Source organism: Anopheles marshallii, chromosome 2, assembly GCF_943734725.1.
Source record: "Anopheles marshallii chromosome 2, idAnoMarsDA_429_01, whole genome shotgun sequence".
Taxonomy (NCBI): Eukaryota; Metazoa; Arthropoda; class Insecta; order Diptera; family Culicidae; genus Anopheles; species Anopheles marshallii.
This window is the reverse complement of record NC_071326.1, coordinates 84,109,229-84,125,266: the sequence shown is the minus strand read 5'-3', so window position 1 is coordinate 84,125,266 and position 16,038 is coordinate 84,109,229. Positions and strand designations below refer to the sequence as shown.

General features: G+C 45.2%; 3 protein-coding genes across 3 annotated transcripts; 2 read left to right on the top strand and 1 right to left on the bottom strand.

Moving 5' to 3' along the window:
- Nucleotides 1–128: 128 nt before the first annotated feature.
- Nucleotides 129–3,398, bottom strand: LOC128718716 (inactive serine protease scarface-like). The gene is made up of 2 exons (XM_053812336.1): nucleotides 2,586–3,398; nucleotides 129–635 (listed from the first exon to the last, which is right to left on the bottom strand). The coding sequence occupies exons 1-2, from the start codon at nucleotides 3,396–3,398 to the stop codon at nucleotides 129–131; spliced, it is 1,320 nt and encodes a 439-aa protein (XP_053668311.1).
- A 3,009-nt stretch (nucleotides 3,399–6,407) lies between these two features.
- LOC128718939 (phenoloxidase-activating factor 2-like) lies at nucleotides 6,408–7,737 on the top strand. Its single transcript, XM_053812556.1, has 4 exons — nucleotides 6,408–6,482; nucleotides 6,555–6,828; nucleotides 6,894–7,102; nucleotides 7,180–7,737. The coding sequence occupies exons 1-4, from the start codon at nucleotides 6,408–6,410 to the stop codon at nucleotides 7,735–7,737; spliced, it is 1,116 nt and encodes a 371-aa protein (XP_053668531.1).
- Nucleotides 7,738–11,785: 4,048 nt separating this feature from the next.
- LOC128718935 (phenoloxidase-activating factor 2-like) lies at nucleotides 11,786–13,185 on the top strand. Its single transcript, XM_053812553.1, has 3 exons — nucleotides 11,786–12,093; nucleotides 12,156–12,321; nucleotides 12,394–13,185. The coding sequence occupies exons 1-3, from the start codon at nucleotides 11,786–11,788 to the stop codon at nucleotides 13,183–13,185; spliced, it is 1,266 nt and encodes a 421-aa protein (XP_053668528.1).
- Nucleotides 13,186–16,038: the final 2,853 nt, after the last annotated feature.

Genomic DNA, 16,038 nt, shown 5'->3' with positions numbered 1-16,038 from the left:
CTATTGAATAAAAGCTTACTTTCTGACGAACCGAACAGCGTTACGTAGAAACCATTTTTATTTAGTTTCATAACAACAATAAACAATATATAAGCGGAAAGGGTTGTGGAATTCAGCTTTTGACACGGTCATAGCACAGGCAAGTACTGGCGGGACGGGTCGGCTGGTTTCGGTTGCTGTACGAAGGCAGGATTCCGCTGGTGGTTAAACCACGCGCCAACACTCTCGATCGCCACACCGGTACAGTTGCTAACCAGCAATCCTCTCAGCTTCCAGTCACCTTGCGACCCTCCTTCCTCACAGACAATAGCCGATCCATCTAGAGAATCATCATTACAGTGCTCTCCATCATTACCGAGACAGAGCGTTCCGGGAGCGCAAAACAGATCGTCCTGGAAGGTGGTCACTTGTACCGGGTACCGTTTGGGATGTCCGAAACCCTTGCCAAGCAGCGTACGGTTCCAGCCGATCGTGTAGCAGCTGCTGTCTGACTGCCTTGCAGATGAGGCAGCAAGCGCAGCAACGCACCGTCCGTTGCGAACCGTGTCTGTAAGGCGCAACAGCGCAACATCGTTGTGCACTGCATCGGATGGACTGTAGTCTTCGTGGACGATCTTTTCTTCGAGGGTGTAGATCTACGGAGGTAAAAAGCAATTCTTGAGGCTGTCTTTCTGATACATTCGTTGATGCAATCAAAATTATATTCGTTTAACCATAATGCTGTGCTTAATTGCTGTGTTACTTCTTTAGCCCCATACATTCAAATGTTCTAGAGTTAGAAGGGAAGGAATGGAACGATTAGTACGATGGGGATACGGGTAATCTTCAAAATACAGGGTTTAGAGTCATACAAAAGAACATTGCAACCGTTGCAATTCTTTGAGGTATATTTTCAGTAGACGAAGAGCAATTTACATTTATACAGGGGAAATGTGTAAACACACAAGGGAATAAAGATGATCAGCTTTTGGAAAGTAAGTTTGAAGCTTTTTCCCGTTGAGATGATGTTTTTTGCTTAAGGTTTGCTGTGGAGAAGTGCAGGATCTACTAATCTGCGTACTTTACATAAAAAAAAAGTAAAGTTCTCTTCATCGACTGGAAATCGATCGATGTTCTCCAAAACGGAGATGTTCCCTTATATGAATCGAAACCCTGTAACGGCGTCATCTACATTCGTCCTATGCTAATTTCGTCTAGTTCCCCAAAAGACCGCACTGCTAATCTGGGTATTGGTGATGTAAAAGTAACATTAGGTTTAATAAGGACGCAGCAGCCCTTGACAGACAACGGTTGCTGAGCCATTTCTGAACGAAGATGTTTAAAGATGTCAAAATATGACCCTTTTTCCCTCTACTCAACAACTGATCAACTGATCATTTTGCAAGCCGTATTGTGTTTCAGTAATATTGTTCTGGTATTTGTTTTCCCAAAATTATACGATTGCGATAGTTTGCGCAAGAAATGCAAATTTGATGTGATTTTTTGGTGAATTTCTTACATGATGGACACACGATACCCTCTGCCCGAGGGAACTAACCATAATGTCTGACACATATTTGTACAGATTGTTTCGTTAGCTATGTATCATTGAGCAACCAATTACCATCGTTTATTTGCTGTGCTGCAAAATTATCCACACCTCCCTTGACTAACGATTTGTCCAACGATTTTGTCATCCTCATTGATTTCGTGGACAGTATTGATCTTGATCTACCTTGCCTTGGTTTGCGTAGGTAGATTTGGGTAACTTGTAAATTTGTGCCTTAATCAGTTGTGGAATGTGAGGAGCTCAATAAGCTTTTGATACTTTCTTTCAGCAGCTATAGGCATTTCAGAGGTCTTCCCACTTCTCTGTTTCGTTATTGTAAAACAAATCAGTGCCCACAAAACCGGGCTTTTTAGTTCGATTTTGGGCGACGACTGTCCACAATACAATAGCACAACAACAAAAGGTTGGCAAATGATGATGCTGGCGTTTAGCTTTGGAACCCAGTTACATCCATTGCCACAAAAGGACCCCAAATATCTTAGCTAATGTCCTTAAGCAGCTGCAAAAAGTGTACTAAACGTGGCACTAATTTTGGAACGAATTCGGGAATGTCTAAATATTGTACAAAATTAAGAGCATTTTGCTTTAATATATTTGTGAGCTTTCACATACAACTTCAATTTTTAATTCTTCAAACATCATAATGAACGTATGATGGCAAATAGCAAAGAGTAATTGCTTTTGCTGGCTTCTATTGATGACGTGGTTGTAGCAGAAAAGTTCCTGGTGCAAAATAACGCCATGATGGTCAAAGAGCTGCTAATCGGTTGTGTCCTTTTTACCACAATTACCAAATTCCAGGCGTTTTAATGATGCAATTAGTATCATTCATCAAACCATTAATCAAATATAATTAGTTAATTACGCTTCCCTCCTTCACACGCAAAAGCTAATACTTGTTCAAGACATGATCATTATATTAAACATTTAATAAAACGTTAGCAACCTACAAATCTACAGCCTAATGACGATCTACATAGCAGGGTCCATCCAGTCCATCAATTCCAACACCCATAAAATGCCGCATAAAACTCACATTTGCCATCCGTAGCGCAGAACGGCTAGATATATCGTAATCGCCAACATTCACAAACAGTTCCTCCTTGGGCAGATGCTTCACGTGACTGGCAGTCGTAAGTACCAGCGTTTGGTCCACAAGTACACCACCACAAATGAACTGATCGGTTCGCAGACCGGGTATGATTTCAACCCTTGCCCAAACCGATACCAACCACGGTGGAACGCGGGTACCATCTGCTTGCAGTGCACTCCACTCGCACGGACGCGGTCGTTCGTCGACGGAGTCCGGTCCCGCCATGCCATTGATATCGTTGATCATATCCACCCACGATGTACGTTCCATACGGCAGCAAACCTTCCCCGAGCCACAATCTACACCAGGTTCGAACACTGTACAGAGCGATCGCGGTAGACACGTTCCATCGCAAGATGCGGGTTTATCCGGCGTTGTCGTACAACAATACTGGCCGCCGGGACAACGTTTGCCATCGTTCGACCGTATGTCGATTGCATCCGCACCGTACTCATCGTACTCCTCACGGGCATCGCATTCTGATCGATCCGATACACACACTCCATCGCAGAACGGTTCGCCGTCCAGTTTGTCCGACAGTCGGGTAGGTTTATCATTCACCGGCACATCGCAACACAGCATGCCCACCGGACATTCCTCGTCCGCAGCCACTAGCCGCAAATCCACATCCGGCGCTGGACAAAGGCTTTCCGGCACGCAATTACAGCTAAGCGATGTACCGGCATTGTTGAAACATATCACAGCGAAGAATAATACCCGTGCGAAGGTAAATTCTTTCCACCGTAAATGCCTCATTACACCAAGTGCACGTCGCTGCCCTAAACTAACGTTTGAATATCACCTAACGCAACGTTTGTGCTGTACGACTTTTCAGCTGAGGAACGAGTTGTACTAGCTGCTAGTACCCAACTGAAGCGGCACGGCTGATGAGAATTCCATTGCTAACCGCAAAAGAAGCGCCACGGTTCCATACCGGTGGGGAGCATTGCTTACGTAACGGTTGGGGATCCCGAATGGATGATGCGCAACCCCAAACGATCGCGAGATCTTTACGATCTCTGCTTCGTGCACCGTCGAAAGACTAGCATTAAAGTACCGGAGATTGTTCAACGAACGCAGGGGTTATCATTAGCCGCGATGGTACAAAAATTGTGCCTCAGTTCGAAACGCCTAATCAATGTACGTCTCGACTAGAGATTAACTATTAAAAATGGCATGGCGGGTTGTATCATGCAGTGTAGAAATCGTCCCTCAAGGGGTGACAGGTAGGCAGGTGCAATTCACTTTTGTTACACGAAAGGACACGGTGACACATGCGAATCGCGAATAGTGTCGACCAAAACTTGTTTTTTTTTGGGTAGCCCCAAATTTCGCATGGACGACGGTTCATCGGTGATTACAACACGGCAAATTAGGACAGTTTTTGCCACGATACGCAGTATGGACAAAGGATTTTTTTTATCAGCACAAATAGTCTAAATCCTGCGTTCGGGGGGTCCGCATGGGATTTTGTACCGATCCTGTCGTATGAAGATCGACGCCTCTACAAAAAAAACACCAATACGCCAGGAATACTTCTGGTAATTAAAACATCTTCTTTTGTAACATTTGTACAAGTGAACAATGAAACGATCAACGAAACAGAATAAAGAGATCTGTTTCGTATTTTCAACACTTCGCACGCGAATATTTATTTTCGCGAATAGAATATTTTCCATAAACTTGCTTTCCTTGGTAGTTTGCTCTTACCACGATGTGCAATAGCTTACCCATTGCAGGGTTTGCGCAACAGGAACAGAGTGCAGCGAGCACATCTTACTGAATGGCACAAACGAATAAGATAAAAAAGCAAAACACTTTATGGAACCCAAAAACACTGGATATGGAATCGAGTGCACAATTTAGTGAATGCTAAATCGGACAGTCTGTGTGAAGATTTATTTATTTATAGACGATAGAATTTTATGAAAATGAATCATAGTTATAGCTCACATTGTTAAACATATTAAACATACATATTCTAATTCCTGGTCTGTCCAAACATTTTGTGCTGGGTTTGACAATAGAAAATCAAAATAAAAAAAATTGACAATAGAAAAGAAAGCTGGGAGTACAACTTGCTGAATCGTGCAAGATAATTAGATAAACGAGATGAATGATAGTGAATCACAAAGCACTTAAGGGAGTCATAAAAACCAAATGAAATATTCATGATTATTTGTGTAGAACACTAAACATAAGTATTATTACTATTATTTAACAGAATTCCTGTTAGGTTCATCATTTGTTCAATACTTCGTAAAAAAAATTTATGTTATATCGCTTGATTTCGTCGGTATGTTTGGCTGCTGACATCTATATTTAATGCTGACGAGTTTGGCACTAAATTGTGCCCGCGATTCCAAATCCACTGTTTTTTGCGATTCAGTAAAGTGTTTCGTGTTTCACTATCGATATCCCCGTTTATCTTCCGTCAGTTCAGTTTTATTCAGTAAGTTGGGATCGCCATATCCAATATATTGTATCATCCTGATTAGTTCCCCAATAGGAGTTGAATAAAAATATAAAAGTTGATGCGATACACAGTGAAATCGAATCAACGGAATGCTTTTTTTTTTTCTTAAAACACTTCAAACAATAAAACAAAATAAATAAATATAAAAGTTGGTACGTTAGGAAGTGAAATCGAATCAACGGAATGATTTTTTTTCTTAAAACACTCCCAAAAACTTCGGAGCACCTCCAATAATGCTGCGGTTTAAAATTTTAATTCAAACACTCTTCCGCAAATGGTTTGATACAGAGGACATCTACAAACCATCTCGTGCGTCGGCGATCGTAGCTTCTGCGAGGTGACAAGGTAAATGTCCAACCGTAAAACGGATGACAAGAAACCGGTCTTTTGATACCCACATTGACGAACCAAACAGAAAAAAACCCGATGAGACTATGGTAGGAATATTCAATAAAAAGGGAAATCATTAACATACGCAGCAAATACGGAATAAAATTCATGCGATATGCAGATGCCATGAAGTTTTACTGTGGTGCTAATTTTCGCTTCTTTCACCTTCCAGAAGGATCAACCGGTGAAGCCATCTGCGTGCGTTTCGCTTCTTTCCTTTTCTGTTTCGTTAACCTTCTAGAAGGATTCGCGGGAGAACGGCTGCTACGTGTGCTCGTCATAAACTACTTTGCTGTAACGCTTGCTCTACTACTTCTATTGTTTGTTTGTAGAATATTTTTACAGAACTCGCGATCTTCACCCTGGCGATGGCGTGTGTTGACGTGGATGAATATTCTTTACGGCCATCCTGTCTGTTTGCTAGCAGAGGCACTTTCTAACCTCATTTGTGCTCAAAGTTTTACAAAATTTGTACAACTCTTTAAGCCTTCCAACGAAATTCCAGCAAGCAGCTAGAAGAACCGCTCGTTACAGCGACATCCGATCGTGTTCGTTAGCGATCGGTGTATGGGGGAAAAAAAACCAGTTCCAAGCGGTACCGACCATGCTTGCTAACTACAGGAAAGTTTCACCGTCACCACTTCGTCGAACACACAGTGGATGTCGTGTTGGGCCCCAGCGCTCGTAGTCGTCGGGTCATCGCCGTCTCCGATGGGTCATCGTTGCCACCGGTCCTGTACAACGCACGCTTGTAGTGGAACAGAATTTGTTGTGATACTGTAACGCGAGCAGCGGTACAGACGCATCGAGCTGAGAGGCAACATTGCTTGACCCGCCTTGCTCGAACGTGCACACAAAGCAGCGAACCACAGGGAAGCATCTGCTCGGCCACGTGCACGATGAATCTGCTGGCAACACTCACGGTGGCTTGCTTGGTAGTGTTGGTAGCCGAACTACCGGCCACCGACGGACAGGTAAATGCAGCGACACCGGTGTGTAGGCAATAAACTTCAACTCCACCCATCTTTCCGTTCGTTGGTTTACAGTCTTGCGAAGCCAAATGTTTGCCCCTCAACAAATGTCAACGACAGCTGTCAGATGAAGACGATGCAGAACTGGACGTGGACCTGCGTATAGGGCAGGAAAATTCGGACGTTGTCGGCAAATGTCCACACTATCTCGATGTGTGCTGTCCACCGGGCGACGAAATTGAGGAACCGATAGCACATGAACCAACCAGCTTCCTGCCGTGCGGACAGCGGAACAGCAACGGTGTCGGGTTTCGTATCGGTGCCGGCAAGGTGGAAGAGGCCGAGTTCGGTGAGTAGGGTTTAGGGAAGCGTTTTTGCAACAGTTGGAACTTCAATCTTACGCGAATCTCACAGGCGAATTCCCATGGACGCTGCTGGTGCTAGAGCTGCAACGGCTGTTCGATACCGAGGAGAAGGAAGTGTACGCCTGTGTCGGCTCACTGCTCGCACCGAATGTTGCCCTCACGGTGGCACATTGTGTTAACAAAAAGCCGCCCAGCAGTTTGTTGGTTCGGGCCGGCGAATGGGATACGCGGACCGAGGCCGAGGTGCTCCCCTATCAGGTAACTTTCGCCTCCAAACGTTCTCATCCCGTGTGTGCGCGTTCGTCACCCTCTCGAAACGCTTTCTTCCGACACAGGACACCAAAGTGAAGCAGGTGTTGATACACGACCGTTACAACAAGCAGCACCACTACGACGTGGCACTGCTGGTGCTGGAGAAACCGTTCGAGGCGGCAGAAAACATTCAGCTCATCTGTTTACCACCGCCCAGCGTGCGGCCCCCGGTCGGTACGGAGTGTTTGACCGGTGGTTGGGGTAAGGATAAGTTCGGACAGGCCGGTGTTTACCAGCAGATACTGAAGCGGGTCACGCTGCCGATCGTCGATTCGGCCCAATGCCAGCAGGCCCTGCGGAAAACACGGCTCGGGGCGAGCTTCAAGCTGCACAGTTCGTTCCTGTGCGCTGGAGGGAAGAAGGACGCGGACGTATGTTCCGGCGATGGTGGTGGCGCTCTGGTGTGCCTACTGCCTGGTTCGCAAACCGCATACTACCAGGCGGGTGTCGTTGCCTGGGGTATCGGATGTGGCGACGAGAACATACCCGGAGTGTATGCGGACGTGGAAACCACACGATCGTGGATCGTGGACAATCTGAACGCGTTGCACGTCGATCCGGCGTACTACACGGCTGCGTGAGTAAGCGAAGCTCCACTATTGAACAAAAAAATCCCTTAATTTATAACCCATCCCTGTACTAAAACAGGAAAATAAAAGATCATTGTTGCATAAACACCAAACAGGGGTTTTCTTATATGCTACAAACCAACCGACGGCACCCATTTTCATCACCAAACATATCAAACGAAGGAACAAAAAAACCTTGAAAATTATCTCGTGAAACCCTCCATAACCTTTGGCATTTGAATGCGGCCACGGACACAAGACACACTTTCAAGAATCAACTCTAGTTTTCGAACATGCAAAGCCAATCTTCGCCCAAAGTAATCAGAAAACAACCCGTAGCGGGAAGGTTATCAAGACCACAGAAGTTCGGTGGTTTTTTTTTCTTGTGTGTGTTACTTTTACAATTTCCCATCATGCGATGGTTTTCAGTGTGTCATGGCCATCTGTGACAATGAACCGCATGTACGGAGGTAGCACTATGCTGCAATGTTGTAAAAACACTATTTGTTTATTTACTTATGTTATTACTGAGAATAACCGCTCTTCGCCGCACATGGACTGAACAGTATAAACAGTAATCACAAGGCATTTCCTTCGTGTCATGTGCCTTAGCCTGGCAATACTCGGTTTATTATGACAGTTACATGATCCTAAAACAGCAGCGCATCTGCAACGCAATCTCAAACAAACATCTGTTATTGCCTGTGTTCAATTCTGATCATACAATTCCACGCAGATTTAGTTGGGTGGATTGGTCTTCCTAAGTGGAGCTATCAAAGAGGACGAAACGCGGTTCCTGTTTGGGGCAGGTAACTGACACAAAACCGGTCGCATTAAGCTAGAATTATGTCGAAGAATATTCATGACTCACACGCGCTAAATAGCCAGCGAGTTGCCTACTTCGCACAACAGGCTCAATGTAAAACAATAATACAAATTAAACTGCTGTCTTTGACTTTGTCCGCGGGGGGGTTTTTTTACACCCAGCTCAAAAACCCGTTCGACTAGCAAAGCACTAGCCGGGAAAAGCCCCAATGCCAGTGTCCGGATGCGTTCCCATCGGTTTGTAAACAAAGGCAAAACATTCACGTAAAACCCAGACACCTCTACTCGATTTGTTTGGCTGATTGAATCGATCACTATCACACTTATCACGTCGAAATGCTCCATTTACTACTGTAAGGTTCTCCTTCCTTCGCGCAGATTTAACACACGCTAGCGCTACCTTAGCGTGAAGAATGCGGTCGTGTTGGTTTTTTTGTCGGGGATTTCCCCTGTCAATTTGCTAGATGAAAATACGTCTTATATTGCGTTAAGAGCAAATTTAATCGTGATTAAATTTTTTTTTTTCATATATGCAACAATTTCCGAGTGGATATTCGACAAAGTTCCTCTAAGTTATTTTCAATTTACAATCGTAAATTGCTTGGCATTTCTTTTATTTAAATTTAAGTTATTTATTTTTTTATAAATTTAATTTATTATAAATTTATTTACCTCTTCATTGTGCTACATTTTTGTTTAAAATGTTTGTAAAACCCTGGAAACCGAATACAACGCTCAGCCCGACGCTTTTGGAGCATTCAGCACTCACACAGCAAGCCACGCTGGGTCGCACACACAATGGCGCCGGTCGTTTCGGGGCGTGCAGTCAAAAAAAAAAACAACGAGCGATCTTCCGCTCGATCATGCACGTACTCCACCGGCCCGAGATTGGTTTTGATCGGTGGCCATCCCCCACCTTTGCTTTCCAAAACATGCGCCACACGCACACGAACGCTCGCATACTACCGCCACCGTAACGCTGTATTGGGCCTGATGATTCGAACGATCTCGCGGCCAGTTTCTTACCGGCAGCGTAACGACTCAGTCGCGTGTGTTTTTCCAGCTTCATTCCGGAGGCGTACAGCAACAACAACGCACCGCTGGATCCCGACTGCCTCGGCCTGATCGTGATCCTCTGCGTGTGTTTGTGAGTGTGCGCGCACGTTTATTATTTACCCAATCTTACAATCCGGTTCGGTGTTACGCTTGACCGAACGTGTACGTATCAAGGTGCCGCGCAGTGCGAAAATTACTGTACCATTTTTCGGCTTGTTTGCTTCAGTTTTGCCGGAGGTAAGTTTGCTTTGTTCGATTTATGATCCTTTAACGTTCGTTAAACTAGTAGCCTCTGTTACAGTGGGCCCAAGTGGGCACATGGTGCCATTGCGACATCCCGACCCACCCCGTCTAACGTTTTTGCTAGGTTTTCGATTGCCTTTTTTTTTGCAACAAAGTTAAATAACCTTTAAAGCACCAAGCGCTACTGAAGCGAAACCGCAGCGAACCACGTTGAAGGACAATCCGTCCTCAAAGGTTTGTGCGTGATTTGTTCTTCTCCCAACGCTCAATTTCACCGTTGGGAACATTCTGGCAAAGAAATTGGAGAAGTGCTTTAGATGAAAAAAAAAAACTGGTTCGTATGAACTGCCTCGAAAGCCAAGGGTGACCACCAAACACAGAGGTCGATTCAGTTCAAGTCGTCCGCGGAGCAGCATAACATCTTATCGCAAGGTCATGCGCATGCCGGTACGTTCCACTGGTCTGATGTTTGGTTGTTTGGTCGTTTGCGAAATGTAGGAAGAGGAGGAATACACAAAACGAACATAGCATAAAGAGCTGCCTCCCCGACATCTTGGGTAACTGTTACGCAATCTCTCATTCCATGCTAGGCCATCCGGGCCACCATCCAAACATACAACTGAATCGCATTAGAAGTGGAACAAAATGGCAATGGAAGATATCAATCACCTTCTACCAGGAGCTGATTTTAATTGTCCCACAAACAACAAGAAAATTTTGGGACGAATGTCACATTTCTTGGGACATTATCGCTATAATGGTGTTGGTGATTTTGAATCACGTTAATCTGGCCACGTGCTTGAGGCCTTTCTCTGAGACTAGAAGATCCCATTGTTGAATAGTCGAGTCTTGCATGTGGCAGTCATTCGAAGTGACAGTTGATGAATCTTTAGCGAAGAGCCATTCATATGAACCATCAGTGGGGAGTCATTCAAGTCCGGAATCGGCACTCAAAAGATTGAAGAATCCTCAAAGCAGTGGTGGATCAAACCCCTTGAAGGTCCTGAGCATAGTTGGGGCCATTTATTTTAAAAACTTGGAGGGCGAGAAATGCTCACGACAATACTTTACACCTCTTGAACCATATGGATCCATGGCAGACAAGCTCCTTGGAGATCCTCAGTGGAATGGTAGTTGAGGACCAACAGAGCCCGGGAGTTGTAGCAAGTGAATCAGATATTATTCGGGCTCGAGATCCCTTGTAGTTGGAGGTCCCCAGCGGCCGCTACGTTCGCGTAGTGAATTATCCACCCGAGCCTCAGGGAGATGAATCTTGGATGATCTTTGGTCTGGCAACACTAGCACATACGGATTCAAAGTTGCAATAAGAAATAGTCCAAATGATCATCTTCAGGAATTTCAAAATGAACTTTGGTTTAAAAGCTTTAATCTACCTAACTTATGCCCTTTAATCTTAAACTTTAATCTACCTACCTTATGCCTTATACTTTAATAAACAACCTCATTTCTATGGTACATTCCTTGAAAAGCTTACCGATCCCTGTCGTAAGAGCGATTGGGTTAGTTTTATGACGATGTATAATTCTCAAGAGAAGTACTCTTAACTCTGCTATCAGCAAGCAAACGTTAGCGGAGAGACAGATTTACATTTTCTATTGCATCAGTACTGTTAATTCCGTTGGTACCGGATCGACTGATGGCCATGGATGCCATTAACAGTGCAAATATTTGCTTTCCCAGAAAGATGTGTTGGAACGAAATCGTTGTTCCTCTTTTCGTTTACTGACTGAATGATCTTCTAGGTCATGCCTGTTTTGAATTAGCATTGCATGTATTTTTTAAAAATAAAGCCGATTTGCTTGTTGTTATGGAGGACCCTGATGAGCATCAGACAATATGTTGAGACTTACGAGCTGAATAAATGAAATGATCGTCAACTTACCATATTCGGCCCAATCTTATTTCAGCAAACAAAATGACACCTTTCGGTAAAGCACTGGTCGCAATTGCGATCGTTGGCCTCGCCCACGCCCAACAGCCGATCGATAAGATCTTCTTCCCCGAGAATGATACGATCCTAAATTTTGCGAATCGTGTTGGCGAGGGCGATACCAGTGGCTTCCAGGCAGGCCAAGCAGATCCACTGGACGCTATTACGCCGACCGTGCGGCCCCAAACGCTACTGACGGCGCAAGGTGAACGATGCACTTGCGTACCTTACTTCACCTGCCAACCGCAGCCCGAATTTGCCGAGCAGAACAAGTTCAACGAGATCAATGTCAAGTAAGCTGGCCGGGGGTTCTTGCAGGGGAGTATGACAATAAAATTTCCTTTTGGTATTGTAGCTACAATCCCGAAAGCTGCCAGGATGTGCTGGATGTTTGCTGCCGGGATGTGGATTCGTTGGTGGTACCGATGAACAATACGCCCGGTGAGCCGCCGGTCGGACGTCCCCGTGGTTGCGGGCTTCGCAACATCGGTGGAATCGATTTCACGCTGACTGGCAACTTTGTGAGTGCAAAACACCTTCAAAAGGAACAACCTTCCAAAAGGCACTGACAGTGATCGTCTGTTTGTTTGCAGAACAATGAAGCCGGGTTTGGTGAGTTCCCGTGGACGGTGGCCATCGTTAAGGTGCAGGATGGAAGCAGCAGCTGTGGCGGTTCCCTGATTCACCCGAACCTCGTCCTCACCGGTGCGCACTGTGTGCAGGGTTTCCGACAGGGTCAGCTGAAGGTACGGGCCGGCGAGTGGGACACGCAGACGACCAAGGAACGTTTGCCGTACCAGGAGCGAATGGTGACGCGTGTCAACAGCCATCCCGACTTTAATCCACGCAGTCTTGCCAACGATATCGCCGTTCTCGAGCTTGAACAGCCTATCCAGCTGGCGGAACACATTAACGTGGTCTGTCTACCGCCAGTTAACTTCGATACGCGTCGTACGGATTGCTTCGCCAGCGGCTGGGGCAAACATCAGTTTGGCAAGGCGGGCCGCTACAGTGTGATCATGAAGAAGGTACCACTGCCACTGGTACCTTCCTCGACCTGTGAACGGCAGCTGCAAGCAACGCGACTCACGTCACGCTTCCGGCTGCACCAAACATTCATCTGTGCTGGCGGTGAGCGTGGTGTCGATACGTGCGAAGGCGATGGTGGTGCACCGCTCGTGTGTCCGATCGGTGCGGCCAGCGAAAACCGGTACGCACAGGTCGGCAGTGTTGCTTGGGGCATTGGCTGTCACGATGCCGTACCAGGGGTCTACACAAACATCATTCTCTTCCGTTCCTGGATCGATAACGTGGTACGGACGCTAGGTTTCGACACGACCGTGTACGATGCAACGCAGTCTGTGTTTTCGAGCCTGTTCGCCTAATTTTCATCCTTCTTTTTCTCGCATTAATCAACGGCCACCGTCGTTACAGAGGGTTTATAAGAAACTAGCAATAAACATTAGGTGCGTCGAAATGCTTCGTACGTAAGCGTTTGTGTTTTTTTTTTCTTTCTTTCTTTCTTTGGCTTTATTCTTTCACATGGAAAATTATGACTTTCGTAGCACCGGTGCAAGGAAGACAGTTGTAGAACTCTATTCTTCAATGTTAAAAAGCGCCAACTTGCGATTACGGGCCGTCAGTCATATGGTAACAAATAGTGTACGACGCAGAAGCGTCCTTTCCAATCCCTTCCTAGAAACATAAACTGCATTTTTTTCTTCTTCACTCTGCTTGCCGACAAAACTTTTTTTGTTTACGAACTTAGCGTTTGACTGAGCATATGTCCTTCCTCTTAATACGTATCAACTGTTACTAAACACGGTATAGCGCACACGGCTACACCACGGGTCGGGTTGCTTTTCTGTACAACAATTGCTGCATGCGCAATACACACTCCCGAATATCGAGATTCAGTCTGACTTTGTTTGCCCCCCAAAGGCGTGGTGCAACGTGCCGCTAGCGAAGACTAGGTCCGCATGCGCGTTTCCAATATGGTGCACCATCGTGTCTTGGCGTCTGTTATTGTTGTGTGTAAGTCGTGTGTTGGTTTATCTGTCTATTTCTCTCCATTTCCGGTAGCGCGGCGATCGGTGGATCCAGAAGCCTTGCTGACGGTAACTACGATACGATCCACGAATGAATAATCTCTGAAAGCAAGGGAACAGTGTTAGTGAACTCATAGTTTGGCGGTGGGTAGCATTGGTGGTGGTAACCTACTATTCTGTCCCGGCGACAGATAGATCAGTATATCCTGACCCGATGCTACGACTGCAATGAGAAAATGTGACAGAATAAACGCGATCGATTATTAAACGGTTCGCTATCGAAAGAATTTAATTTCAAACGACGCTAATGAATGAGTTGTGACCGATATGAGTGCGGCTGCTCGAGGACATCTGTTAAGTAACGTACAGAAACACATCACACTCGTTGCCATTCACAAGGCTAACTTAAAATGGAATTGCATTAGTATAATCACACACAAGCTATCAAAACCAATCAAAGCGACATATTAGCATCTTGTTCGGACATTAAACATTAAATTTAAACAAACAAACAACTATAAACACATTTGCAGTTATGCAATGCATTTCTATTTAACATCAATATAATTTATATTCATACATATTTATAGAAGCGTCGATCTGCACGTCTTCCTTTTACGTTTACGAAGGCAATCTCCAGGAATGGTTTGTGTGAAAATATTGTCCTTTTCTTGTAGACCCTCTTCTCACAGCGGGAAAGTAAACGTGCAAGGCAAATGCATTTCAATTGTCCTTATTTTCTCACTGTATTTTAACCGTGTCTTCACACCCGCCGGCAACGCCTGCGAGGTGGATGCATGATGTGGTCCTTTGGCAGAGAAAAATGACACTGAAGAAAATCAAACAAACAACAGTTGTAAAAACCGACCCTTTGACGGTGCGGTGCACAATAGTTGCCGGGGGGGAGGAGAACAAGAGAGAAGAGGAAACTTCTAAACCGATGCCGGCACAAGGTGTAAGAAATTGGTATCACACTTTGCGCGCTCTTGATGTGCCAGCGGCATCAAAGCGCCAGACACCGCGCGATACAAATGCATTCGCTGCACATAACAGCTCGGTGGCGTCTATGATGGGCCACAAACGCATTGCATAGTGTACCGGTAGCACAAAAAAAGGCGATCGGTATGCTTAATGAAACGCGCGAAGCGCACAAATCACGCGTCACAGCATCGTCGACTGTCACCTTTCGAGAGGATTTCGTTACGCGGCGTAATTCGTAAGGGTACGTGCGCTTCAAACGCAACTCCGGTCCACCGATCCAAGCGGTGATAATCTATTTTTAATCGTGGCGCGCTGTGATAACGCACCTTTTTGCGACTAAAATGCTCATCATGCGCGTACCAGAGGAGGATTGGTGACGTTTCGTCTTTTCGTCGTTAAATGTTAGATGTACGTACAACCGTGCTTCCTTGCCTGTTCTCTCTGCAACGGATGTTTGCGCGTACCCGCAGACTAACAACTCCATCAATGTCGGCTGCCTTGGCATACGACGATCGTTTGTAATAATGCGGTATAATGTTTATCGCATGTAAATAGTTGCATATTGGTTAAGTTACACTGTTGCTTGCACACTACTGCAATGTAAAATAATTATTAACGTTCGTATAAGGGTGTCTCTTTATGTTCTTGCCCTAACCTAACACTACGCTACTCGTTGCTCCCTGAAAAGCAGCTGGCTTGTTCGTGAGGTATGTCAAACAGCACAATGCACAACTAACCCTGTACAATTTTTATTCTATTACAATACGACGAATAACTAGCCATATCATCGCCTGTTCAGGTATCGATTAATTAATTTATCACAAAAACAACTAATGCATTTGCGTTAACCGTCTCAATGAAGGATTAAATTAGGTGCACACTAACATACAGTCTTACCGCTGGAATTTAATGCATGTGGTAAAAAAGTAAGTCTGACAACACATCCCACCCCGGATCGTTACCGCATTCACAGAGTTGACTGTCCAGCAAGTCGGCTAAATAAAGTCAAGGAAAGCCAAAGAGTCCTTCTGAGGTGCTGAAGGGCCATGAAGAAGAAGTTGCATAGTAAATTGAAATGTTGAACACTCGAACAGACACCACACATTCGTATCGACGTGAGGTAAACTAAAATAATTATTACCAAAGCTAACTAAAGAAATCAGTAACAGCATGGCAGTCCTATCTGCCAATTTTCAAACTTTCATTACT